The 27,698-nt window shown below is 34.3% G+C and overlaps 2 protein-coding genes and 1 long non-coding RNA gene across 4 annotated transcripts; 2 read left to right on the forward strand and 1 right to left on the reverse strand.

The window, feature by feature from the left end:
* The first annotated feature begins 315 nt into the window (after positions 1-315).
* LOC132788506 (catalase) lies at positions 316-7,332 on the forward strand. Its single transcript, XM_060795958.1, has 2 exons — positions 316-509; positions 5,621-7,332. Exons 1-2 carry the CDS (start codon positions 453-455, stop codon positions 7,082-7,084), a joined length of 1,521 nt encoding a protein of 506 aa, XP_060651941.1. The 5' UTR covers positions 316-452; the 3' UTR covers positions 7,085-7,332.
* Positions 7,333-7,936: 604 nt separating this feature from the next.
* Positions 7,937-27,636, reverse strand: LOC132788504 (protein I'm not dead yet). 2 transcript variants are annotated; one of them, XM_060795956.1, is made up of 10 exons: positions 27,464-27,636; positions 11,709-11,734; positions 11,179-11,305; positions 10,986-11,102; positions 10,775-10,923; positions 10,600-10,714; positions 9,925-10,001; positions 9,406-9,864; positions 8,967-9,342; positions 7,937-8,900 (listed from the first exon to the last, which is right to left on the reverse strand). In XM_060795956.1, exons 1-10 carry the CDS (start codon positions 27,485-27,487, stop codon positions 8,478-8,480), a joined length of 1,893 nt encoding a protein of 630 aa, XP_060651939.1. In that variant the 5' UTR covers positions 27,488-27,636; the 3' UTR covers positions 7,937-8,477. The 2 variants fall into 2 exon arrangements, with proteins under 2 accessions (XP_060651939.1, XP_060651940.1); XM_060795957.1 differs by lacking the exon at positions 27,464-27,636 and adding an exon at positions 22,086-22,241.
* On the forward strand, positions 14,273-17,645 carry LOC132788507 (uncharacterized). The gene is made up of 3 exons (XR_009632633.1): positions 14,273-14,398; positions 17,320-17,455; positions 17,509-17,645. It is a non-coding gene; the product is annotated as an uncharacterized LOC132788507 (long non-coding RNA).
* Positions 27,637-27,698: the final 62 nt, after the last annotated feature.

Raw genomic sequence — 27,698 nt, forward strand, 5'->3', positions numbered from 1 at the left:
ACGCGCTGCCATCACAAGCAAATACAATGAACTAAAAATGGCCAGGTAATCAAAAAAAAACCTAAAATATCGCATTGTCTATCGCACGACAACATAACAGTGCTATCGATAGCTTTTAACAGCGCTGTTGTTTACCGGGCTGGATGCGCAAAGAAAATTTTGCTGTTAGCGTGTCCTCTGTTAAAATCAGCTGTTACAGCTGTTAGTAAAATTGTTTACATTCGGAGGCAAAACAAATGGCCGCTAGGTATTTCCATATGGGTTGCATACGGTCTCACCAAATAGTATGTACTTGTGGGAGCGCCTATAAAAGCAACGAGTACTGCGTTGTACGTGTTTTAGTTAACAAAATTTAGCCGCATTAAAAGCGACAGCGCGTGAAATATTCTAGTGCTTATAGATTGATTACATTTCGACAAATTCTGGTTATCAAAAAATATTAAGGCAATAAAATGGCTGAACGCGATGCCGCATCGAACCAACTCCACGACTATAAGAACAATCTGAAGGTGAGTTGCACAAATGAAGCGGGGCCCCGTTAAAAAAAAAAACAAGAACAAATTCCAAAGAAAGGCAAGACGCAAAACTCAAAACGTACAGCACACCCGTTTTTAATGCAAAATTAGAATTAATTTATTCAAATGCCATAACAACAATAATGAAGCGACATTATGCCAAAATAGCCGCTTGCAAAACAAAACTGCAGCAGCAGCGCAGTCGACGCCGGATAACAGAAAAGAAGAAGAGTAGCAAGAGAGGCAAAGTTCAACAACGTTGTTGTTTTGTGTTGAGTAAGGCAGGAGTATTGTGCTCTCTCTCTAGCACTCTCGCAAATCAACTCACACACTCACCTAACCTTTCACTTGCCGCTGCCTCTCTTTTGCATTTGGCTTAAAAACCCCCAAAAACTAATCGTTATCGTTATCTCTTTAATGCTTGATAAGGCTTATCGCATTTGACTTTGTTAAATTTAGCACCTAATCCAAAGGGCTAAGAGCCACATATATTTCCTATATATTTACGTTTCTGTGTAAAATCTATTATTTGTTTATTTGGCACCAATTTTTGCTTCTATTCAGGTTTTTATTTTTTGCTTCGAGAAAGATTTACGAGTTTGCTGATTATTCATTAGCATATATTTCACATAATATATTCGCACTTGCTCCATATTATTTGAGTCATTTCCCCTTTATATCTCGTTCCATTTCCGTATCTCGTTTTATTGTCAGTTAATCTTCAGATAAGACAAATTAATTTAACAAGTGCACTTTGTGAAATGAAACTTGCCACCTTAGGTGGCAAAGCCAGCTTAATCAGCAATTTAGATATAGGTTTCTAATGACTTTGTCAGAACCTTGAGTAAACTGCACTTAGGATATTAAAAAAAAGAATAATAATGCACACTCTAATACATTAAATATTTCTGCTTGATTTCACACGCAATAGTTTTAAAAAAATTACTCAATGCATAATTGTTGCTAAACAATTATAAACAAAGACGTGCCAAAGTCGGCTTTCGAGCGGGGCCTAGCTTTATTTATTTATTATTTAATACCCGGCACAGTTTGCTTAGAAGGGTATTATTAGATAGTGACAAGTGCTTTAAAATCTAAATCTCGAAAATTATCAGACATTGAATAATAAAATAATATTTCTTTATTAATTCTCAATGAAGAACTTTTCAAAATTCTTTAGGAAAGAATTATCTAATGTAATTTAGAATTTTAGAATGTTTTTTTTTAGAATATTGCAATTTTAAAAATTCTTTAATAACCCAATAATTGAAATTATAAAAGTAAACATTATTTTTATTTTGTTTATTTTCAAAACTGTTTTTCAAACAATTTTCTTATTTTGTTTGGAATTCTGTAAATTATTAGAAATTTTTTAAAACCAATTCAATTTAATTAGAACTTAGAATCAGATATTACATAAAAACTTTTAAACCTTTCACCTTTTCTGCTAGATCGTTAATATGTTATTGTAGATAAGGAAAATTATTCAAAAGACATTTGATCAGACTCCTTCATTTTGTTCTTTATTTATTTTTAAATTTTAGTATCGGGTATATCTTAGTCCATCACAAAATGAACTCCTTGCTTTGCTAGGTTGGTTCACAATTTATTTGTTTGCTATTTAGCTGGATGTCAATGCACCTTGGAGTTGCATAAACTGGTTGCAAGCACTCTTGGCGTCGATCGATGCCGTTGAACTCGCCACGCATGCGCCCCAAACAAGTTCAATCGGCGAGTTGCAAGTGGGCTGGGAGAGGCAGGGCTTGGGGTGGAGGGGAGGAACTAACTTATATTGTGTCTGCGTGGCACAATCAGTTTTGCTGGTTGCACATTTGGTTATGCAATGCTGTTGGCACTCGCCTGCTAAATTCAGTACGAATTTTAGTTGTTGTTGCTGTTGTTGTTGTATGTGAGAATATGTTTCGAAATCGCAACAGTGGAAGTGACCCAGAAAAAAAGAGGTGTTCGTTCGTGTTGTTCCGTTGCATGACCTTCTATAGAAACTAAGCAGCCAACTCGAAACTGCATTTTGTCAGGCATCAATGCGGTCTTGCCTTTGTTTCTAGCCCCCCTTCTCTCCCCCTCTCTCTATATACGGCTATTGCCCAGTTCTCTGTGCATCGGAATGCCCAAAATACGAAATATTTTACTAACTAGACGATAAACATATCCAAACAAACACATGTTAGAGAAGTGCTTCACAATTGTTTATTTGCATTCTAAATGTTTGACGAATTCTTGACAAATGACTGAGATTTCTTAAAAAGGAGATCTCTTTAAAGTTAACACAATAAATTTATTTAAGTTACAAGGATTTTTATTGATTTACTCAGGATTTAGAACCACACTTCAGATTGAAAAATTTCTTTGCAAAAATGTTGAAAATTAAGAGTCCTTTGCAATAACAATATAATACTTTATTTTAATAGATATGTTAACAGTTTTGGCCTAAATTAAGTTTATAACCGTTTCCTTAAATATTATATTATGAAATCCCTAAAATGTCATTAATATTTTTATTTGTCTGGAATGTGAAAATATACCGAAAATCGAAAATAGTAGTAATATAAAATTCCAGTATTCTGCTTATGAATTTATAAAAATATTAATAAGTTTATTTTGCAGTCAGTCCTAAATTTTTCATTATTTTTATTTCTTGAACTCCGTTTTTATATTATTATTATTTTTAGATCGTAATCAATTCGTAATTTGGTAGGGTAAACTTATTTTAAACATTATATTTTTCTTTTAACACTACTATTTCAATGCAGCCTTTTTTTATGTTTACTTAAATATTGAATTACCCAAAATTAAAAAAATGTTGAGAATTGTTTTAAAACTAATACATTAAGCTGTAATAACTAAATTTAAAGTATTTTTCAAGTTTAAAAACGTAGGTCATAAGCACTGCTATTTTAAAGTTCACTGCTGTATGTGCCTTAAGTATTTGAAAAATTGTAACTTTTTATTGTTGATAAGAAAGTTATTTCCGCTGATAATTTGAATTTAATATTGTAACAATTTCGTCTCATTAAATATTTCGTTAAACTGTTTCCTTTCTTCCCCTTCACTTTTAAGCAAGCGCCAACAATTGGTATTAATTTTTCTCAATCTGTCTCGCCGACACATTTTCCATCTTTATCACTAACATGCAATCTGCAGGCTTCATTAATACTTGTTGCTGCCGCAGCCAAACAAGTTGCAATTAAAACTTTGCTCTGCTAGTTCTGTTTCTTTTTTATTTGCATTCAGGTTCAATCGATACACACGAGTCTTATCAAAATGCTCCTCACACACTCTGAAATCGAGAATATATATACTGAGGTATATATGTGCATATATATATATATAAGTATATATAGTGATACCGGCTGTTTGCTTCTTATTATCTATCCATTTGCGCCCTCTGGAGTGGCCCCACATTTCACAGTATTCAAAGTGCAAACAACGCAGATTGCAAATCGGAAAAAAACAAAATGTATTAAGCATGAAACATAGCGCAGATCTATAGTATAGATATAGATAAATTCTACATATTAATACGAGCTTCACAAATTGCAATAAATTGGCAAGTTCGAGAGCAGTGAAATTCAATTAGTATCGCGCTTTTGTTTAATATGCCGGAGTCATCGTCGAGCTCTGATGCATGTTGTACATTTATACTATATACTATATAATTACAGCTAAGTATATAGACAGCGGCATTGTACGCTAAATGCCTGTAAGATTGCATTGTTAGTCAGTTGTTGTGTATCTTGAAGATACAATATCTTTGTGTCGTACATGCGGAAAATGCTGATAAGCTCCTCTTGGGAGCGGCAGGCAGACAAGCAGCAGCTGCACCCAGGTTCAAAATCATAAAGATCTTCTATAGTGCAAAGAGCTCGCATTATCATGAAATTTGAAATCTCTCCTTGTAGTTTTTACTACTTATACAAAACAAAATCTCAATCTCTATGCAGAATTTTTGCGCCCCCCTAGGAGTGCTATGATAAGCCTTCAAAATGTCTGCCAATCTTTATGTTTATGTTTTTTTTTCTTCTTCATTTGCACCCGATTAGATAAGATAATGTCAGCTCATACTTTGAACTCGATTATATAACAGCACAAACTGCAACAAAATTGAAATTGAAACTTTATAAACTGATATTACGCAAATGAGTCCTACTCTATAGAAAGAACCTTAAATTTTTAGCTGAACCCCTGTGAATCGTAAATTCCAGAAATAGCTCAAGTATTTCGTGACATTCCACTTTCGTTTGACATTGCTAATGTCAAGAAGTGTTGACTAATTTTCAGTAGCTGCAGAAACTTTAATGAACGCGGAGCTACATACAAGATTGTATAAACATGTTTTGGGTTATTTTTTTCGTCATAGAAGGGGCGTGACATATAATAAAATAAGAATTGATTATTAGCTGATATGTGTATCGATATAAGTAAGTAAACACTTAAGTGTACTTTGATTACTATGATTTATCGCAAATGTGTTATCATAAATCATTATGTTAGCAATTTTGGGAAATTACGAAATGCTTGTTAACGATTTGATATGCTAATGCATTAAGTATTATTATTATTTTTAAATTAATAAGGTAAATATTGCGATTATTAGTTGAAATATAACAAATTTGAACACTATTAGAATTATAGGAAAATAAATTTGACAACTGAAATTTTTTTTTATATTATTATTATTATTTTTTTTTATAGTATTATTTATTATATGATCAAAAGAGTACAAGGTAGTTCGATTTTTTTTTAAGTAAACAAAGAAATGAAAGAAAAAAGAATAAGAAGGAAAGGAAGGGAAAAAGTATTTATAAAAACTTTAAGATCGTTGTATTGAATTAGAAATTCTATTACTTATTAAAAAATATGAATAGAAAATCTTACAAATTAACTTGTTTTAAATTAAAAAAAAAAAAGACTAGGTCTAATTCAAAGAAAAATAACGCAAGAAATGATTATTTTAAAGTAAAAAGTATTTATACAAAAACCTTATTCTAAAGATATTATTATAAAGATTAATATACATTTTTACGTAAGTTACTGTGTATTTTTTTATACTCTTAACTCATCTAAACATTCTCTTATATTTCCAGGAATCTCCAGGTGTGATTTCGACTGGCGCCGGTGCTCCGATTGGCATTAAGGATGCCACGCAATCGGTGGGTCCTCGCGGCCCTCTACTGCTGCAGGATGTGAACTTCCTGGACGAGATGGCGCACTTCGATCGCGAACGCATTCCCGAGCGTGTCGTGCACGCCAAGGGCGCTGGTGCTTTCGGTTACTTCGAGGTGACCCACGACATCACCCAATACTGTGCCGCCAAGGTGTTCGAGAAGGTGAAGAAGCGCACTCCACTCGCTGTGCGTTTCTCCACGGTGGGTGGCGAAAGTGGTTCGGCTGATACGGCACGTGATCCTCGTGGATTTGCTGTCAAGTTCTATACCGATGATGGTGTTTGGGATTTGGTGGGCAACAACACTCCCATTTTCTTCATTCGTGATCCCATTCTGTTCCCCAGCTTCATTCACACCCAGAAGCGTAATCCGACAACGCATTTGAAGGATGCCGATATGTTCTGGGACTTTTTGACGCTGCGTCCCGAGTCGACGCATCAGGTGTCGTTCCTGTTCGGTGATCGTGGCACTCCCGATGGTTATTGCCACATGAATGGTTACGGTTCGCACACCTTTAAGTTGGTGAATGCTAAGGGCGAGCCCATCTATGCCAAGTTCCACTTCAAGACGGATCAGGGCATTAAGAACTTGGATGTGAAGACCGCTGCGGATTTGGCTTCATCGGATCCCGATTATAGCATTCGTGATCTGTACAATCGCATCAAGAACTGCAAATTCCCCAGCTGGACACTGAAGATTCAGGTGATGACCTTTGAGCAGGCCAAGAAGTTCAAGTACAATCCATTCGATGTGACCAAGGTGTGGTCCCACAAGGAATTCCCCTTGATTCCCGTGGGCAAAATGGTGCTCGATCGCAATCCCACGAATTACTTTGCCGAGGTCGAACAGATTGCGTTCAGTCCGGCTCACATGGTGCCTGGCATTGAGCCATCGCCCGATAAGATGTTGCAGGGTCGCCTGTTCTCCTACTCGGACACGCATCGTCATCGTCTGGGACCCAATTATCTGCAGATCCCCGTCAATTGCCCATACCGCGTGAAGGTCACAAACTTCCAACGCGATGGCTTCATGAATGTCACCGACAATCAAGGCGGTGCTCCCAACTATTTCCCCAACTCCTTCAATGGACCCCAGGAGTGCCCACGTGCTCGTGCCTTGTCCACCTGTTGCCCGGTGACCGGCGATGTCTATCGCTATAGCAGCGGCGATACCGAGGATAACTATGGCCAGGTCACCGATTTCTGGGTGCATGTGCTTGACAATTGCGCTAAGAAGCGACTCGTTCAGAATATTGCCGACAATCTGAGCAATGCCAGCCAGTTCTTGCAGGAGCGTGCCGTCAAGAACTTTACATTGGTTCATGCCGATTTCGGGCGCATGCTTACCGAGGCCCTCAATCTGATTAAATCGTCCAAATTTTAATTGATGTAACACCCAGTGGGTTTTGCTTAATTCATTGCTGAAGAGTACAGCTTATTGCACTTTATAATCCATATTCCCACTGAACCTCTTTTGGTTGCGGGCAATTTTTTGTGGTACTTTAATGCTCCTTTTCCTCCATGTGCGTGTGCCTTGTTTTACAAATGCTAAATTGTAGTAGCTCTAAATAAAACACATTCATATTGTATGTTATCGATTTGTAATAAATCTTAATCTTTTTGATATACGAAGTATAGTTTAAATTGCTGTATGAAAAGCGCATATTTGAATTAGCCGGGAAGTGTTAATCAATATGTATCGATATGTCATGTGCATGGTATCGACGGGTAAATGTTTTTCAATACTAGCAGACCAGACCTATCGAAACTTGAGTACAATCGGTATTTTAATACTGCTTGCGAAGTTGCCAGATTGTATTATTGGCGGACATTTCAATAGGCGAAACATTTAAATTTGAATTTCAAATTTGACGATTTAATTGAAATTGTTATTCACATCTATATTCAATGTTGTAGTAATTAGAGAAAATACAATTTGTTTGCACATTTTGAGCTTTTTATTTTTATTTAATTTTTACAACTATATAAAACATAAATCGTTTGCAAATTTACACATTATCATTTATGCTTAAAACTAATGCAATTTTTGTGCTCATTTCGGTATGCATTTAAATATTGAGTAATTTTTTTCAATTTTATTTTTTCTGTTTTTTTACAAGTTTTCTTTTGTTTTACATTTAACAAGTTGAAAAATAAAAATATAAAAAGAAATACAAACACATGTCAGTCTAGTCAATGGTATATCAAAGAAGAGAGTATAGAAAATACATTTCAATGCCTGTTTGTTTTGTTATAACATTTTATATATATAACTTTTGATTATTACTCTAAATGCAGCATTTAAGTAACATTGTTCATTATGTATTTAGCTGAGTTTTGTGTTTCAGAACTATTTAAATGTATTGTTTTTTGTTTTAAATTTAAAGGCTGATAGTAAATGCGTTAGGCTGCTAGAAGGACGCCCCATTTCCTAATTAGTGTTAACTTTGACATAATCTATACACAAGTCGCTATAACAATAATGTAACTGTTCACAGTAGTCACTCACTCAGTGTGTCAGTCATCGTTAGAGGGGGTTAGTTAAAGAATTATTCTGCGTTGACTTTTGCTAAATTCGTTTAAAAACTTTCGAACTTTTTGTGGTGGTTCCTTTTGTTTATCAACTCTTAATAATAATAACTAGCGTCCCGTGTAGTAGACCTAATAAACATATCAGCAAAGGCACGTTTTTTTTTCCTAGTTCATGTTTCTCTTTGTACAGTTCCCTCACGCTGCTGTGTTGTGTTTTATTTTAGACTAGACAACTAACTAATTAATTAGATTGTTGTTGCATTAGCAGCCAAATTGGCCAACGTTTGCACGGTGCTGTTGATAAAAGGCTGTGCGACATTGGCGGCAACCTGTGTAATATTGGCGGCAATCTGTGTGTTATTGGCGGCATTGGCCTTCAACTGAGCCGTGAGATTTGCTGCAGCTGCGGCGGCTTCTTGCGCCCATTCAGGGAACGTGTCCAGATTGGGATAGACGACGAAGGCCCAGGTTTGACAGAAAACGAAGAGCACAATGATGGTAATAATTGTCGGTCCAATGCCGGCAATAGCCATATCCTTGCTTCGTATATGCGCATAGCCAGCAACGAGAGCATTTGGCGGTGTGCTCACCGGCAAATGGAATGCCATGCTGCAGGCCAAGCCAGCTGGGAATACCAAGTACAGCGGATGTATTTTCAACGCCAATGACTACAGCAAATAAAATGCATAAAGTTAGTATATATTTAAATGGGAATTTAAGCGTAATATCCATACCATTTCGTTGAGCACAGGTATCAGAATATTGGCCACAGCCACATTGGAGCTGAAGGCAGTCATGAATACGGCAACTAGAATAACCACAAGCAGCAGCAACGAGTGGGGCAACACCTTCAGTCCGCTCATCGATTGACCAATCAAGGAGGCCATGCCACTTGCCTTGCTGCCTGCAGCTAGAGCAAAGCCACCGCCAAGCAAAAAGATCAGACCCCATGGCACACGCGTCTGTATGAACTTCCAGGTGATGAGCGAAGGAGTTGGTCCCTTGGGTGGAGTTCCATTGGCTAAACAGTATCGCACGAATGCATAATTAGCGGGCAATACGAAGCACATAATGACCACAAAGATTGTTGGCATCGAATTCTTAATGACCCTATAATATGAATCACAAATAGTATTCGCAAATAGAAAAGATTTAACTTTAATTTTGACTCACTTGGCATTGAAATAATCAGCCCAACCTTTGAAAATACCCGGCTGGCGTGTAAAGTACATGATCACCATGATGATAAATAGGATCATCACTTGAATCTCATGCATGCTTATGGGTCCCAGCTCCTGGTAACGCTGATCGATAACCTTCTTGGCCACATGCGCATTGTCATTGCCCACTTGAACCTCTTGGGCTTCCTTACTTTTCGGGCGCCACAGACCCATGAAATGCCATTGCAGGAACACATATGTCAACAGAGTATAGACCAACATCGAGGGCACCGAATAGAACATAAAGGTGGGGAAATCCAACTTCTCAGTGGCATTTGTGAATGCGACATCGTAGAGGCCCTTGAAGGTAAGGTTTGTCGCTGTGCCAATGATGGTGCCGCAGCCGCCCAAAGACGAGGCATAAGCAATGCCCAGATAGTAGCACTGTGTGACCTTGGTTGGGTAAGGCAATCTGTAAAGCAGAAAATGTGTTTAAAAAATGTGTTTCAAATTAATACAGTAGCTAACTTACTCATCTTCATTCTTCTTTTTGTTCGTGCCGCCAACCATTTGATACTCAGGCTCATGGTAAATTTTGCAGACGCCTTGCTGCAATTTGAAAAATAAATAATAAATAAATTGGCTAGTTGAAAGATATAGAGACAAAAAGTCGATGTAAGAAAGATTCTTGGACACATACAAATATGTTAAGAATAAGTTATGAATAAATCGGACTTTGGATCTAACAGATTTCTAATTTATTTAGGTGAATGAAAATAACATTGAAAAAATCAGACCATATGAAACAATCTAAATTTTGTCTAATTGTCCGTTAAATCAATGTAAAGTATTTGGTATTTAATGAATTTGTTTAGCTGACAAAATTTACCGATGCCGCACTAGAAATGCAGCAGAGGTGGAGGCTAGTCGATAGATCCAATCGGTATTGGTTGGCATTAGCAACTCGATAGGCACTAAGCTATCGGTAACATTAGCTGTGAGTAGTAGATTATCGGTCGTCAAAAGTAGTAGATTATCGGTCGTAAGAAGTTAAACAGCAGCCGTTAAAAGTAGAACAGTAGCGACAACAGTCATTAGTCTTAACAAAATCAATCGACAGCAGGAAGCAGTATTTCTTATGTTAATGAAACTGTACTTTTACACATATGTTATTATCCATATATTAATAAATCAAAGGCTATCTCACCGCTTGCAGTTCCTCGAGCACAGCTTGAATAATAGGACACATCATGGCTGTGCAGGCAGCATTAGAGATCCACATAGAGATGAACATGGTCACCATAATCAAGCCAAAATGTAATCTAAAATGTAATACATATTATAATCAAAACTTTTAAGAATGGAAATTGCTGACTCCCTACCTTCTGGGACTGCAGCCCACCATTTGGATGACTCTGAGGGCCAGACGCTTATGGAGACCGCTGTATTCCACAGCGAGTGCAACCATAATGCCGCCCATAAACATCACCAGCGTATCTTTGAAATAAGTCATGCAAGTCGCTTCAGAGTCCTGAAAAATTTTGAACATTAATTAAGTAATTGTCATGAGAATTTAGAATGCAATTAACTTACCATTATACCCAACGTAGGAAATGCTATTATAGGTATCATGGAGGTGACATAAAGCGGCAACGCTTCGGTGACCCAAAAGACGGCCATAATCAGCAGAACGTACATGCAGCGATATGCCTAAGGGTAACAGAAATACATTAATACATATTGAAATATTTGATAAAATGTTGCTTTTGCAGTTAAATAAACTTACCAATCCTTCGTTGTTTAGCATCACAGGAAGGCAGATGATGGGCATGAGGAAGACAACCAAGCCCTTCCAGTGATTGGCAAAGAACGAGCTGCATTTGACCTCTGGCTCCACGGGATCGGCCACTTCACTAAAAAATTAAAGAAAATGTTTAATTTATATTAAAATTTTAATTTTAAAATTTAAGATTATGGTAATAGGAAATAGTATTTTTAGAAATATATAAATAGAAATATATAATATTTAAAAAACAATTTAAAATAATATTTAAAATAACAAAAAAAAAAACAAGTTACAAAACAAAAAAAGAAAGTCGAGTATGCTAAACTTTTCTACTCATTCTCAATAAAACCAGAAAATATACCGCAAAAAATTCTAAATTATACCATATGCTACATTTGGTATATTAATATAGCGTTACATTCAAAATATATAATAGAGTGTGTTTAACATATTTGAGTTTTTAAATTTACAAATGTATTAGTTATAGTAATATCAAAATAACATTCAAATAAATTTATAAATATACTTACACTTCCATTTTGATATCGGGGTAAATCTGTAATAAAGCAAAAAAAAAAAGAAAAAAGAAAACAAATTAATAAATTGATAAAATATATTCGACAGGTTTTATTTGAACGAGCCTCCATCAGTATTCTTCCACTTGTTGCTTTATTGTTTGTTGCCATGTTCTCAATTTCTGTTCAAATGGTTCTATTATAATCGTTTACAGTTCGTTAAAAACACATTCATCAATATTGTTGAGCGCGAGAGCGAAAATGGGCTCAAAACCAATTGAAAATCAAGCAAATTGACACATAAATTGGTGTATACACGTCAACACAAAATAATAAAAAAGTAAAAAGGGGGATTATAGGAGAAGGCCTTAAGTTGTTTGATACCCTGTAAGCTTTGTAACAAACGATAGAAAACAGGAATTGTCTAGAATTGGAGATGCGATAAATGTATTTAAAAGAAAATTTTTCAAAGTTACATATTTTGGCTTAGATATAAAGATAACTATATCTTACCATAACTATAAACAACAGTTTCTTTCATAAATTACAGGGTATACAATCAAAGCAATCTGTAGGCGCATTCAGCAATTCCTTTGCAAATTTTTTGCGCAGGCGACATTTAATGAAATGTAAACTTTGCATATTTGTGTGTGTGTTCTAAAAAATTTGTCCACAACAATTTCAGTGTTCAGTGCGTTCAGTTAAGTTCTATATGTGGGTATATAAATATTTCATAAGAGCATATTCATGACGACGTCGTTGGCCTCCATACGATGTACGGACAGACGTCATCGGGCCGTCGTCGATAGTTAGGTAATCACTGTGCGAATTCTCCAAGCAAAACACCACACAAAACAAATCTTTTTTTTTTTTATACATACAATATATAACATATATATAGATAGATAGTTTGTATATATTTAGCCCTAAGTTTATTGCCATCGAAGTCGGGAGGCACGTCCAGTTTATTGCTATCACACACAATCAATCAATGGGTTAGAGAGACAGTCATAAATAATGAAAAGAATTGGCGGCTTTTTTGTAAGCTTACACGTGTGCGTTGTCATTGGCTTTTACAACAAATGTATCCATCAGATACAATGTGTATATTTAGCTTAGTCGCCCAAAGATACAAAACGACACCCACTAATTATAGTCCGGTGGACTTTAGCAAACGGCGCCAATGTCAATGTCAATACTATAAAAACCAAAATATATACACTGTCTGCAGCAAAAGGGAGAGTGAAAAAAGGCGTTGAAATTGAAACAATAGCGTGCCACATGCAATATGCGTAGAACGTTGACTGTAATTGAAAGAGAGTAAGGAGAGAGAGAGAGAGAGAAAGCGCATCGTTTCGATGAGGTTTTAAAGCTCACAAAGTACCAACAGATTGAAAACTACCGACATACGTATGAATCATCTAGAGAGGGAAACGAAAAGACAGCTAGAGGAGCGACAACTTTAGCACTTCGAACACTTTAGTAAATTAAAAAACAAGGGCAAAATAATTAAAAACAATAGTGTTGTTTACACTATTACACATGTTGCAGACGTTTGTAGAACTTTCATAAAAATTTAATTATTTTTCTGAATGCTAGACTGCAAATGGCAAAAATGTAATTATTCTAAATAGCTGCATCATTTTAATGAATTCAAATTTAATTATTATGAATTGGTGCATCATTAGTTATATGATTACAAACATATGTTTTCTTTTCGTTATTTTCTAATTGAATTCTTAGGTGAATTTATAAGTAACGAAGCTTATCAGAGCGGTAATCAAAAATGTAGCTAGGAAATAAATTTTCATTAATTTTGCCAAGATCTTAATCAAGCTCAGTTGCCACTCAAAGTCCACTTAAATTATCGCATCTATTGCAAATAATTCCGACTAAATCAGACAACAATCTCCAGCTCTCTTTTTTACCTATTTGTAATTTACTTTAATCAACTCTTTATGAACTTAATAATGCTCAGTTTAGCACAATTTTCGAACAATTGTTTATTGTTTTAATGTCGGCACTTTTTTCAGACTCATTTTTTGTTTATTGTTTACAATGTAATTGTTTTGTATAAGTTGTTATTGTTGTTGTAGTGTGCTCACAGAACCGTAACTCAATCTATAGGCGACAAAATTTGCATTTAATTTTCACACTAGAAACGTCGTGCAATTTAGAACGTGAATCAAGTATCAAATATTGTTTAGTCTACCATTTGTTAAACATACCCTGTAATAAATAAAGTCTGTATTTACTTTATGACTTCTGTGGCCTGCTTAGAAAATTTCAAGAAGATTGCATAATAATTCGCCAAGTTATTTGAGTTATGTAAGGTCAGGGAAGCCTAGACGTGCCTCTTCGAGACTAGTTTAGAGGGCAATACTTCGTCATCCGTTTTGTTTTTTTTTCTACAGTACTCGTTATTCTGAATAGTGGGACATTTCATTATTACATCTGCTTCATAAGTATATACAGCAGCTAAGCTTATGAGCTGTTTCTACCAACACTATATACTATATATGACTATATAGCGACATATCTGTGTTTGTGAGGCGCGTGCAAAATGTTCAAACAGTGCCTTGTGTCAAAAGTCATTTGTTATAATTGAAAATATAATTAAAAAACAAACAGAAAAAAAAACAAATTCCAGCACGCGCCAATGTCCAATGAGGGGCACAATCGAATTTGAAGTGTGACCGCATTTTGTAAGTCACTCTCTAAGAGAATAATATAATATTATTACAACATCGATGTGTTAGTTCATTCTTATGTTCTTGAGTGTGTGCTTGATTGATTACAAAATTGATAGACAAGAGCATGAGATAGAGCGCAGGGAAACCGCACAAGTTGATAAAGTTGAGCATCTATTTAGTATATTTTAGATGTTATTTACTATCAATTGACTGTTGAAGGGACCTACGTCAAAATGCACCCTGACTATCAATCAAAATTCAATATGTACAAAAGAACGTTACTATACAAGCTTGTCGATAGATACTCATCGACTATCTCTATGAGCTAAATATTTACACACAAGTTAATAGCATAAAGCGTATGAAATTTGTCGCTTATAAAGGAAGTCCATTAAATGCGAATTGATTATTTATATAAAATCTCTAAGTAATAATTACAAATTTGACAAAAACTTTAATATTTTGTTTCAATGTTCTTGTTACAAATATATTAATTAAAACAAGTAAGTAAATTACAGTCTGATCGACCGTAAGATACACGATAAGTTCGTTAATATAAATAAAATATACCGAATAATATACCACAAAATACTTTAAATATATCGAAAGACATATTTGGTATATCGATTAAGTACTGCATTCGAAATATACCAGAGTCTAGCTTCAAAATTACGATTTTTCTCTGTTTCCGAGGGCAAAAAAAAAAGATTTCCAAATAAATATATTTATTTTTCTTTATATGGAAATATCTTAAAAAGAGTATATTTATTCTATACAAAACTCAAATTGAATCCACAGAATTTTAATTAATAATGAATTTATACATATTAAGCATTTGTATAAACAAATACATACTCATATTGTAGCTGATTAGCCAAATTACAAGCTTGCTTTCATATTCTAAAAATATGACAAATTTAAGTATAGTCTTTGTTATTGTTTGCCGTGACGTTTGATGAGATCTATTGAGCTGTTGCTCGAGACGTCAATCATAAAGCAGAATCTAATATAACACTTCACTCCCAACCTACTCACTTGTTAGTTAGTAATCAAAGTTATATACATTATAATTACATCGCATTCCTAGAGAGTGATTTCGGTTAATTGAAGTGAATAAAACAATTGAAACAAAGGGAAATACCAATGTTAGGCATTGTTTTTCTTTTGTTTGTAGTTTGCAGATGAAATAGTTGCGATATTGTTGGGGGTATTGTCACTAAGTTTTGATAAGTGAAGTGTTTACAAGTTAATTGATTTAATGGGGCCGCGGAACACATTCAAGTTACAACAAAAAACAAAGCGAGGCAAAGTTTGTCATGAAACGCAAATAACCCTCAACTTGGATCACGTTCTGGAATATTAATAAATTAGCCAAGATTAATGCGGGGAATTAATGTGTTTATTTAGTGTATTTGTTTTTGGGGTGCGTTTAACCAAAGTTGACAGCTTTAAACTGGTTTGAAGCTAAACGCAACTGGCCATAAGCAGAATTTACAGCACAAATTGTAATCACTTATTGGCTTTTCGAGTCAGCCGTAAAGCACATTAAAGACTTTCCATTCGCATAAGTGGGACAAATGTGACACAAAGTTGCAATAAGTGGGAAATTATGAACAGTATCTTCCATAAAGAAGCGCTGTATGGAAAACAAGTCTTAAGACAGCATCAAGTTTAGTCTTAAGACTTGGGAACAAGTCATTAAAAGCATAAAGTGTCTTAAGACTTGTTCCCAGACAGCAAAGAGAAGTTTATTTTACGAATATTTAAGACTCCTTAAATAGCTACACAACTTCTGAGTTCTGTACTTTTCCAGCTTGGACTGCATAAATTGTTGTTAATTTCAAGATTAATTAAAACAGCGATTCTCTAGACGGAGATATTTAACTTGTTTTGAACATTAATCACTAATTGTAATTTAAAAATAGATTCCAAATATCCAGCATTATTTTGTTCTTTATTTATTTAGCTACTGGATATGTAAATACATATATATTTTATACTTAATCTTCATTGCGAGTAATTTCTAAAACAACTTATTATTCTTCTCTTTCTCTCTTTCTTCCTCTCCCTCTCTCTCTCTGGTTTCAGTAAATTCTTTGGTGCTGTTTATATCAGGGAATTCCCTTGGATAATATCTCAACATTTCATAAGTGCTTTTTTTTACTTTAAAATTACACTTTTGAAATCCCTGAGTTACAACTTTTTAATTACAAAAAAATACCACAAATTTGTAATTTATATATTTCTTTACACTTTTGCGCATTTATCTTGTTTGAAAATCCCCTTTTACAACCAGTTTTTTGCCGATTAAAATTTGTCTGACCCTTGTAAGTAGTTACTTTCACTTTACATAATCGTTTACAATATATCTTCATATTTATAAGGTCAGCTCGGGTGTAATAATTTTGGTATTTCAGAATACATTCGAATAAGTTGCCAAAAATGGCGAGATAAATAACCCCAATAAAATGTCTGTATATAACGTATTATAAACAATTTACCGACAATTATTGCACATTTATTGGCAAACTGAAAATCCGTATATAAGAATTGTCGATAAGAAAACTAAGGAAATTATGCAGTTGTTGTTTCGAGTAACATAAATAATAATAAAGAAAGCCGCAAGCAGAAACACTTCAAGACAATAAAGATAAATAATATTTACATGATCATGTTTCAAGTTTAACTATACTTTCAACAATAAACTATTCCTACTTAAGCCAATCTACTCACAACAATTATTGACGTTTTTACAGGGTATTTAGCTAAACATCTCATTAGCTGCTACACATTGATAAGCAATTGTGTTGCGAAACCCACTCGAAATGTTGATGTTGCCTATATACTTGACTCTAAAAAAAAAGCTAAGCAAGCTTCGCACTTTACCCCCCTTAATACACATTTAATCTGTATTTGTTGTTCGTTCTTTTTAGGCACTACAAATGTCGATTAATAAAGTCAAAGTACACGAAACTCACTAACAACAAATGCTAAAGTGAAATGGGAAAGACAAATCCGAATGAAAATTGAAAGGCTAGAGACTGTACTCATTGTATGGATGAAGTACAGGTAAGCTCGGTGAGCTCATTAACTTGACAGGTCTAACGACTTGAACTGAAAAGTCACCTTTATGACATCGGCAGTCGGCAAAGCCGCATAAATTTCATATGGAAATTGCAATTGTGGTGAACGCACTTGGCAACAAGTTCCTCACAATGGAACTGAAATCGAAACTGAAATTGGAACTGAGCAACGAGAACCTATTGCTTAATAATGTATTAATAGCTATAAGCATTTATAGCAAAATCGAATCACAAGAATTTAGCTCGTGTTAACTTGTTTTTCTGCAGCTGATCTATTGTGGAATAAATATTTGCAGTTTGAATTATCGATCATGCACCTTCTATATCGTGACAAGCCCAATAAGAATTAGGTGCAAAAAAAATATTATAAAATGCCAGTCGACTTACTCTACACACTTTACTTTACTTTATAGATCTTCCATTTCGAATTTATTTAGTAGAAATGAAAGAAATAATAATATAAAATCAATATTACTTTTATTTACGTCTCAACTATAGGCCAGACTATAAACAAAACAATGTAAATAAAATAACAAATGAGAATAGAAATATCATTCTCAAAAGAAATTCTAGTAATTGTTTACAAAAAAAACTATTGGGTTTCATCACGAGTATACAAAATTTCTGAGGTTATTGCACCGTCTGCTATGCACCATAAATAATTAATTAATTCTTTCCATAAATTTGCAGCATAACTGTCGATAACTTCCGATATTCATTGATTAATTTGCATTATAAATTATATTTTATCATATCAAACTTTTGCCTTCAATAATCGCTTCCCCAGTAAGTGACTAGCATACCAAATTAAAATTAACCCTGTGACACAGAACGTACAAATGTGAGTACAAAAACTACTCGAATATTGAAGCTGACATATATGGCATAGAATAGAACAAAATAAAAATTGCTACTAAATAATTGTGCCAATTAACGTGTCATGTGAATGAACTTGAAATTTACATAGTCAGTTTCAATTTCTGTGGAAACTGTGAAAACATTTGCATAATAATATTGTGATCAGGTGTTGAGCAAAATAGAAAAATAATAATCAATCAAACACTTGGAAGATGTCGAGGACTTAAGTGTAATGTAAAGTGTTTTCAAGTTGAAACTAAAAAATATTACTGAAATAATTAAAAAATTGTCGAAAAAGGAGAACATTTATGAAAATTTTGATACTTTTGAAATTTTATATTTAAAAATGCAAAACTTCAGATTCTTAAAAAACGAGTGGAAAATGCGAAGTAAATAAATATTTCGAAGAACTTTGACAGCTACCCCGAAATTTAATATATTTCGAGTTTGGACTATATATTGATTAGCTCGTGAGTAATCTTTATAATTGTGCCATATCACGATTGTGGCTAAAATTACGCATATCTGTCTAGATATTCGGCTATTCACTTGATGTTCGTTCACCATTCGTTCAATGACCACACACAACAAATGATATCGTATCCCGATATAGAGCTGTTTTTATAACAGCCAAAGAGAGAGAGGCAGAGAGAGAAACACGTCAATTTCTATGAGGTGTGTTGTGTTGTTTACTATATTTGATTAGCGGTCTCATTACTTCAGGTGTGAATCAATTGCCAAACAAAATCACGTTATCTGCCTACGCATAGAAAAAAAGGTGTTAATTCAATTTGTGTGAAACGTTAGAAATGCATTTATACATCTCATTTACTATAGTTAATAAGAGTGGAAAGGTTTAAGAAAAGGTTAATCAATTCCACAACAATTGTCAACTAGTGGAAACTGGAACTGGACATTACGAGATTTTTCTTTGTGGAATGTGTGAGATGCTTTACAGGTACTTGCTACCTGGTCATAAAGCGTTCTGTTTAAACAGCTGTGTTGAATCAACGATTAATGAGGTATTTCCTGTTTTCTTTTATAGCTGAGGTGCGCGAAGTGAAGAGAACGGTAACTAAACTATATTTATATCAAAATCTATAAATGCACTTTTTATGTTTAATTATAACTGCAACGGTTACTGACATTACAACAGCGAATGAAAGGAAAGGTCAGGAAAGGGAACTCCAAAAAGTTTATTGAATCTTGTCTTGAGAGAAAAAGATATTGTTTATTATTTGAATACCGGGATATTGCACTTTGAGAAGGGAAATAATAATTACAGCATTCAGATTCAGGTTTCAATGAACTTAAGAATTTTAAATTGCTAATTTCAAATTAGTTCATTGAGGAATAAATATTTCTTTTTTTATATTCTTTAAGTTTATGAAAAATTTAAAATAACTATTTAAGTAAAATGTGAGGAATTCTGAGAGTTTCGTGGAAAATATAATACCACGACAATTTATTGTGAAAATAGATTGAAGAATAATTAGATTATATGTTAGGCTTTCAACTCTAACATCAAAGAAAGCTTGCTTTACTAATACTAATGTCTATTCAAATACATGAATTATTTATATTTTTATAGAATAAATTATGCTTCCCGTCTTTGCTTATCGCCAAAGTAGAGCAGACTTCTAAAGGCCTTGGGAATGCAGTTGACAACGCTTCTAGAACCATGCGGTTTTATTCTATTTGCTTCGCAGCATTGATAACACGCTGTCTAGATTTCTTTTTGTGAGTCAATAAAAAAAAAAATGTCAAACTGGATTACATAACACAAGTCACAGCTGGACTTGTTTTGGGTTTCGTTTTTGTATTGTATCTTTTTTACTTTTACGGAAATGCACGGGGACAGGTTAACAAGCAGTTCAAAGCACGACTAACAATCAAAACAACCACCTGTAAAAGACCCTTTCAAACAGTATCTGAAGGCGGAAAGTTCAATGACACGTTCGAAACTCAAAACACATCTTGAAGTCATTTGTATTATTGCTAATTGCTGTTTTGGATGCAATGCACATACTAAAGCAAAATACAAAATGCAAACTGACGACAAATAACAGATAAAAGATAAAAGGTAGCGTTCAATGTTTCAAATGTTTGCTTCAACAAAACATATCACCTGATCAGCTGTGCCTCTTATGCTACAAACTTAGACTTAGTTCTAATGAGACGTCCAGATAGGCGGGGGCTTAGTTGTGCATAGATACCTTACGTGATTAGTGAATGTTTGGGAATACGTGAACAGTTCATGGTTATACTATGCAATGGCATGATCAATATAATCTTTAAACATCAAATTTATTTTATTGATAAGAAGTTGACGAAGGTTTATGGTAAATTTTTTGAGCTAAATATTAAGTTATCTAGCCATGGAATTTTTTCCTGTTTTTGGGCTTTTAACATGACATAACTGCGTGCCCCGGAAAAGTTGGGAAATTACATAAGTTTAATGGATGACTAATTTTGGAAGATTGGCTAATTAAATTGAAAAGTTTAACCAATTTAGAAATTACTAACAGAATTCTGAACAAATTACATATAGAATAATATTTGCCCAAAGTCTATAAAACACATGTATTTCTTCTATTTGGAAATAAAATATGACTGATCGCAATCTCTTCATCAAAACTTTATTGCCACAAAACTCATACGACAATTTCAATTATAACGAAGAACAGAATATTTCTAGTTATGAATGATCACAATTGTGCTGCTTGAATGTTTAGTGATCTTGAGACCTATAGAACAATATATATTATAAATATAGTAAAATACATAGCTAAACAACAAATGAATTTTAAAAGATCAGCAGATTGAGTGTTTGAAAAATCATGCAAACAGAAAATTTTGCTCGAAAATAAGTTTGTTTTTTCAACATGGCAAATAAGAGAAACATTGAAACTGTAGACAAGGCGACTTGAGAAGACTTGACAATTGTCAAGTCAATGTTATAGTCGTTTTCCTGGGTCAATCTCAACTTAAGAATACAGCTGTTAAATGCCACACAAAGCATGTAAATTGTCTGTTTACAGGTAAACAAATTGGGATTAAACTTAATGGCGCACACACCTACAAAATACACACACAGTCACAGTCCTAAGGAAGGGAAGAGAGCAAATGGTATCGGTCAAGTCAACAAATGTGCTAGGCAGCTGCTATTGCTTTGGTTCCGTCTGAGTAGAATTGGTGGATGGAATCGAATAATATAGGAAACACACAAGAATGAAAGAATCATACTCACTCACACACATATAGAGTGAGAAGAGTATCGGAGTGAATGTGTGTGCGTGTGTGGGGGGAGAAATGCAAGGCAACAAAAGTAGAAAAAACAGAAACACTAAAATAAACTGGCCAGTTTACCATACAAAAGACAAAGAAAGCATGGTCTTGGGGGTTCTTTGAAGCGATTCGTATATATGTATAATGTATGCGCCTACTATACACGATCTGGATAATAATGGGTGAATTTTTCCATCACTCACTCAGTTATTCAACAACAAAAAAAGCAAACGTCAGTAAGTTCTTTAAGTTGTGGCGGCACTTTTTCTAACCAAAAATTGAAAATAAACACAGCGCGGTATTTTTATCGCCGTTACAATACACACATACGCCTAATATACATACATATAGAGATATGTACATTTGTTTTTAATTACTATACTATTTGATTTCACATGTGCTCTGTTATCTCGAATTATGTATGTATTTTTTATTTTCATTTATAATTTTACGATGTTTGTGTTATTTACTTTTTCAGAAATTGCAGCGTGTCAGAAGCAGTGGTCACAATTTTGTTGGTTTCCAAGAGACGACGACAACGACAACGAAGAACGGTAGACGAAGGACTAGGCGATGACCAGAACACGCCCGTTTCGCATACGTTACAATGCGCGACTGACTGAAACTGAAACAACTCGAGAAATCGTTCGATGAAACTGAGTGCTCGAGTCCGATTCTGTGATTGTGTGCGTTTCTGTCTGTGTGCCTCTGGCCGGCAGAACAACAACAACACACGCATACATAACTCGGCGCAGCACTTGTGTGTTAGTGAATACATGTGCACAGCGCACAGTGGTCGAACGTTTGAGGTGCAAGCAACTAGTATTTAGGCAAATACAACATATTTAATTAAGAAGTGAAGTAAAGAAAAATATATACTTTTTGTTCAATGTTTCCAAAATGTTGATCTTCTAATATAAACTTGTAAATTATGTAATAACAAATTCTAATCATTTGAATATTTTAATTTATAAAAATTTTATTCTCCTTTTAATATTATATAAAACATATAATATTGCATAGTCAAAGGACTTTATTAAGCATATGAGCCCCTCAGTATTATAACAATAATAATTTGACAAGCTCTTTAGTTTGCTTGCAACCACTATGCGACGCAACAAGTTGAGCATAGTTGGAAATGCAATGTAAAAAGAGTTTGGCTGCCATGTGCGCGAGAGACTGAGCGAGAGATTCGATTGGTAATTAGAGATGGCAGCGTGAGCTGCTAATTGAGCTAATTATTATTGAAGTGGAAGTGTTTCATTGTTAGCATTATTAAGGGCTCACACAAAGTGGGGATTTTTTCAAAAATTATTTATTTTACAACTTTACCAGACTAAATTAACAACTGCATTGAAATTGAAATACCAATTTAAGCAAAAATATTCAAGTTGTTGTTTTTTATTAGTTGAATTCACTTGCTGCATCCTTCACACGCACATCACTACCAAGCAAAGAAGCCCAATAGCAACAGGCACAAACAAACAAAACAGTGGCAACGCCACGAGCGCCTAAAACGGCATCTCAGTCGCGACTTGCCAGTTGATGGAATATGAATGGAGGCGGGGCAGAAAAGGTAGGTAAAACGTGAGAGCATGCACATACACAAACACTGCATACATACGCATGTCAAGGCAGCAGCAGCAGCAACAGCGCTAGCAGTAGAAGGAGGTAGAAGGAGAAAGGCCACCAAGAGCAAAAGAGCTGACAGATCGAGCACATAAATTGGAACACGTTACCAGAAAATACCAGTAAGCAAACGATTAGACGACAACAGAAATGGAAAACAAAACAACAGCGAAAAATGTTGACAAACTGCATTTACTAGACACACTTGTTGCATTGCAGGAAATGTTGTCGTAGTATCTCGTAGTATCTGCACCCAGCAACAAATTGCAGACCCCGCCCGACCCCACATACAACCAGTTACCTATCCAAGCAGGAGGATCGGCGTTGAGGGGCAGGGATACGTATGCATAAAGATTATGCATGGTCGGTGCAATAACAATGTCTTATCAGTCAACCAAAATGCGCATTGTCAGCAGCAGCAGCAGCAGCCTGTAACTGTAAACATGTGTAACGACTTCTACAATCGATGGCTGTACCTCAACAGTTGTTTCCCCCACAGATTTAAGCAGAGAAAGAGACAGAGAGAAGGAGATACTCAATTACAGTGAAAGCGCAACAGGTTGTTTTTTCAACAAGTTTAAAACGAAAACAGATAATTTAAAGCATTTCTTAGTAACCTGAAAGTAGCATTTCCAAAAAAAATCCCTTTTCGCTGCGAGGATTTAATATGAAACTGATTAATATTTAATTCCATCCAACTGACAGCAAAATGGTAACTCTTAATTTCTTCCAATACTTTCCTATTAGAATTAACATTCAATTATGTTATCGATAAGTCAGAGATGCAAATTATCCATTTAACTAAATCCCTCATATTGAATGTTTTGGTAACACTTTTTTATTAATACTTTTTACTTCCTGCTTTAATTTCTTGTTATGGTTGCATGCTCCTATTTAAATTATGTATTCGTTGCTAAATATAACGTCCTGAACTCCTATAGATATATCGGTGATGCAAGGTTTCATTTCATTAAATCCACACATTGAACAGTTTGGTAACACTTTTTTCTATTTACTCTTTACTTCCTTCTTTTTAAAATTCTGTTTGGCTGCTTGTGTGCAGCAAATTAAAAAGTTTAAAACTTTAAACTTGTAATAGCAAAAATAAAATGTTTTAATTGAAATATACTGTATATATTATACATATTTAATATAAGCTTGCATAATAAGAATTAAGTATAGAACAATGTTAATTCTAAAACCTTTGAGATGTTTTAATACTATGAAGATTGTTTGTTAAAAATGGTATGAAAAAGTAATTGTTTGTATTAATTATAAAATTTCTAGCACTTAAGCGCAGCCCTTATACTTAAAATGCACTTGAAAAAAGTTAAGTGCATTTCCAAATCGATTCTGTTGCCAACTGTTGTTTTCACTTGAATTCAATGTCGATTTGAATATAGCACAACAGGCAATGGAGCAATTAAAAACAGGACAAGGACAATTTGTGCACAAATATCAAATATTTATCGCAAACAATCGATGAAAGAAAGCAATTGCATATGTCTACGGAAAAATATAATATGAACATACATATTCATTTGTTGTGAGATCTTCGAGTTGTATTTATTATTCAAAGCGACACAATCATGTTCACAGACTATATTATATGCATATTCAATTTCCGAAGTAAATTATTAATTGGATCAAAAAAAACAGCCGCATTGTGAGATACATAGTATGTATGTATGTATATGTATGATCGCATTCTTTGATGCGCCTCAGTAAGCAATTAAATATAGTATACTATACTACACAGTGTTATATACTTTTAGAATTGAGAATGAAAGTATCAACGAATTAATAAAAGTGTTTCATTCATGTTTGGCATGATGCTGCAGAAATACTATTTTATCTATTTGGATAACATTTTATTCAGAAGTTCAAAATAATTCGTTCTGTTTTAGGGAAGGTCAAAATTAGACTTTTTTTTAAAAATTGAACACTTTAGTTTTAAAATTTTATATGAATCCCATACAGCTCCCATTATTTTCTTCATAATTATAGTTTTAGACCTTGAAGGTAGCCTCAGAATTGTAGTACAGTCTTGTCAATTGTATTTTTAGAGCAGACACTTAACTGGTCCTTCGGCAAGTTTCTATATTGGTAACAAGCACTATTAACAGCCTCGCAAATCTTTGGCTATTTATAGGCAAAAAGTCTGTAAACAACATGGCTTTAATGGAAGTTCTTCTCGTTGCGAGTGAAACCAGTTGCGGAAGATGAACTTAACTTATGACAAGCATTTAGTTTGTGATCAAAGTAAACAATACTAAAATCATTTCGATTGACCCAAATCTTTATAAACGAGGAAGACGAATTTAAAATTTGTAGCAGAAAAACACTTTTTAAATATTATGTCGCATTAGATAACAGATACAAAGATCAGCTACAAGATTTTCACAAACAAAATTGCGTACAAAGATGCTATATATATAAATTTTGGACTTTCGTCAATTGTTTTGGATGGCGATGCTATACAACAAGTGCGTCATTTGGCACGTGAGACCAAGGGGTTGAGGTTAACGGGCAGATCATACGGAGAACGTTTAGGTATGATTATTTCTTTTAAGACAAAATACACAAATGAAGGCACTCGCTATAAATAGTACAAGTTGTACTCTGAGTTATAATGCAGATATTTTGGATCACATAGAACATTCCATCAGGTGTTTCTTTCGGTATTAATGGAATATGCACTTAAAGAAGATGCTTGAGAAACTAAAGATAGATTGCAAAAACTCAAAAAGTAGCTAAAATTCTGAAATTTGTGTTACTTTTTCTTTGCTCAAATGGCTTCATTCACAAAGAAGGAATATTTCAGTTACCAAGTTACTATCTCTCCTCGTTTAACGATTAATTGTCTGAAAGTTCTCGCATGAAGTAATTAATTTCATTAATCATTTTATCAGTTCCATGCCTAAATTCATTTGTATCAATTAACAGCAAAGTGAACCATCCAACCTTGAGGGACAACACATTATAAGTGTTTATTGCTATCGTTTTCTTTTTTTTTCGGTGTCTGCCATTAACTTTATATCGTATATAGTATTTATGTATATGATGTGGACTCACGACCGATAAAACGAATAGGGGGCAGTAATCTAAGTTCGTGCTCGCCCCCTAATTAGGGGGTTAACAACAATTACAGAAAATTAGTAGAATCATCTGAGATTGTTGCTAAAATATTTACACTTTTTATTTCTGCTTCAACTTTGTTCAAAGGAATCTCCACTTTATTTATATAGTAGTAAAATGAATCCACGAAAACAAATTATATGACTTTTTCCGTTAAAATTCCACATTCCTTAAGCCCTTTTATCAATTATTCTTAAAGACCTTGGCACGTTAATTATGGAGAAATTCTATTTTCTCAGAGCTTATCAAGCGGCATTACGAATTATTCATTTTGGTCAGGTGGTTGGCTGGTGGTTGGCAGAGATAAAAAACGACGCTCAGATTTTGCATGATAATGGCAGAGAGTTGAACTTCGAGACGGTAAATCGGAAGAAACGAAATACTACGTCATCAAGTGAATTTTTCGTAATTCTTCTTTACAATTAGATAATATAATTATATGATATTTGTAGTCATGGGATTCTCTAGTGACACTCTAAAGAGCTGATAACACAAAAACAGAACATTCAACTGATGAAATCATACGTCGTGCTAAAGCAACTTGAACGCGTGTGCTTCAGCATGAAATTTCAGATAACAATACAGCTGGAAGTGTTTCCCTTATTGTAAATACAGAAATGTCGGATAATATCGAGAGGTTTTTCGAGAGCGAAGCGAATAGAAGAGAACGATAGTGACTAAAGTTAGATATGGAAAATAAATATGTACGAACATAGAACAGAAATGGAAATAAAATTAGAATTAGACTGGAAAGCTTTACTACGTTAGTACTACTTTTAAATAGTACAAACTCTTCACTTTAATAAATCTATACACAAAAACTCTACATTACATTGTAGAGTCTTCAATTTGCACTGACAACGTAACCAACTTTTATAGGAAACTATCTCCAATATTAACCACAAAATCAGTTGGCTTAAAGGGGCTTGTCATTGCCTAATGACCCAACGCGAAGCACACCCACGCAACGCACACACACACACGCATAGTTACGTACAACACTCACACATAAGTTATTTATTTTCAAGGTCGTCAAATTGAAGTCAAGAAAATTGTCTATGACAGAATAATTATTACTTACCATTTTACTAGTTTCCGTAGCCATGGCTAATTATATTATTTTTTGTATAGCCCTTTCTATCGAGTATTTTTTTTTTTTGTGAGATTATCTCATAATTTTTTGTTCACTTTCTATTTGCGGCCACTTTTGGGAGACCGAGCAATTCTTCGGACTAGTATAGACAACGTTTTTTATTGTGTGTTCTGCGACGCTCGATGACAAATTTGCGAATGCGCCCCACTCACAATTTTCTTTC

The sequence above is a fragment of the Drosophila nasuta genome, chromosome 3 (assembly GCF_023558535.2).
Source record: "Drosophila nasuta strain 15112-1781.00 chromosome 3, ASM2355853v1, whole genome shotgun sequence".
NCBI classification, from domain to species: domain Eukaryota; kingdom Metazoa; phylum Arthropoda; class Insecta; order Diptera; family Drosophilidae; genus Drosophila; species Drosophila nasuta.

Excerpts from the sequence above, each read along its gene's own strand:
- LOC132788506 (XM_060795958.1), top strand. The coding sequence starts at position 453 with ATGGCTGAACGCGATGCCGCATCGAACCAACTCCACGACTATAAGAAC. Across the intron at positions 510-5,620 it reads ACTATAAGAACAATCTGAAG|GAATCTCCAGGTGTGATTTC; the intron begins GTGAGTTGCACA and ends TTATATTTCCAG.
- LOC132788504 (XM_060795956.1), bottom strand. The coding sequence starts at position 27,487 with ATGGCTACGGAAACTAGTAAAATG. Across the intron at positions 11,103-11,178 it reads TGCTAAACAACGAAGGATTG|GCATATCGCTGCATGTACGT; the intron begins GTAAGTTTATTT and ends TGTTACCCTTAG. Across the intron at positions 10,002-10,599 it reads TGCTCGAGGAACTGCAAGCG|CAAGGCGTCTGCAAAATTTA; the intron begins GTGAGATAGCCT and ends TTCAAATTGCAG.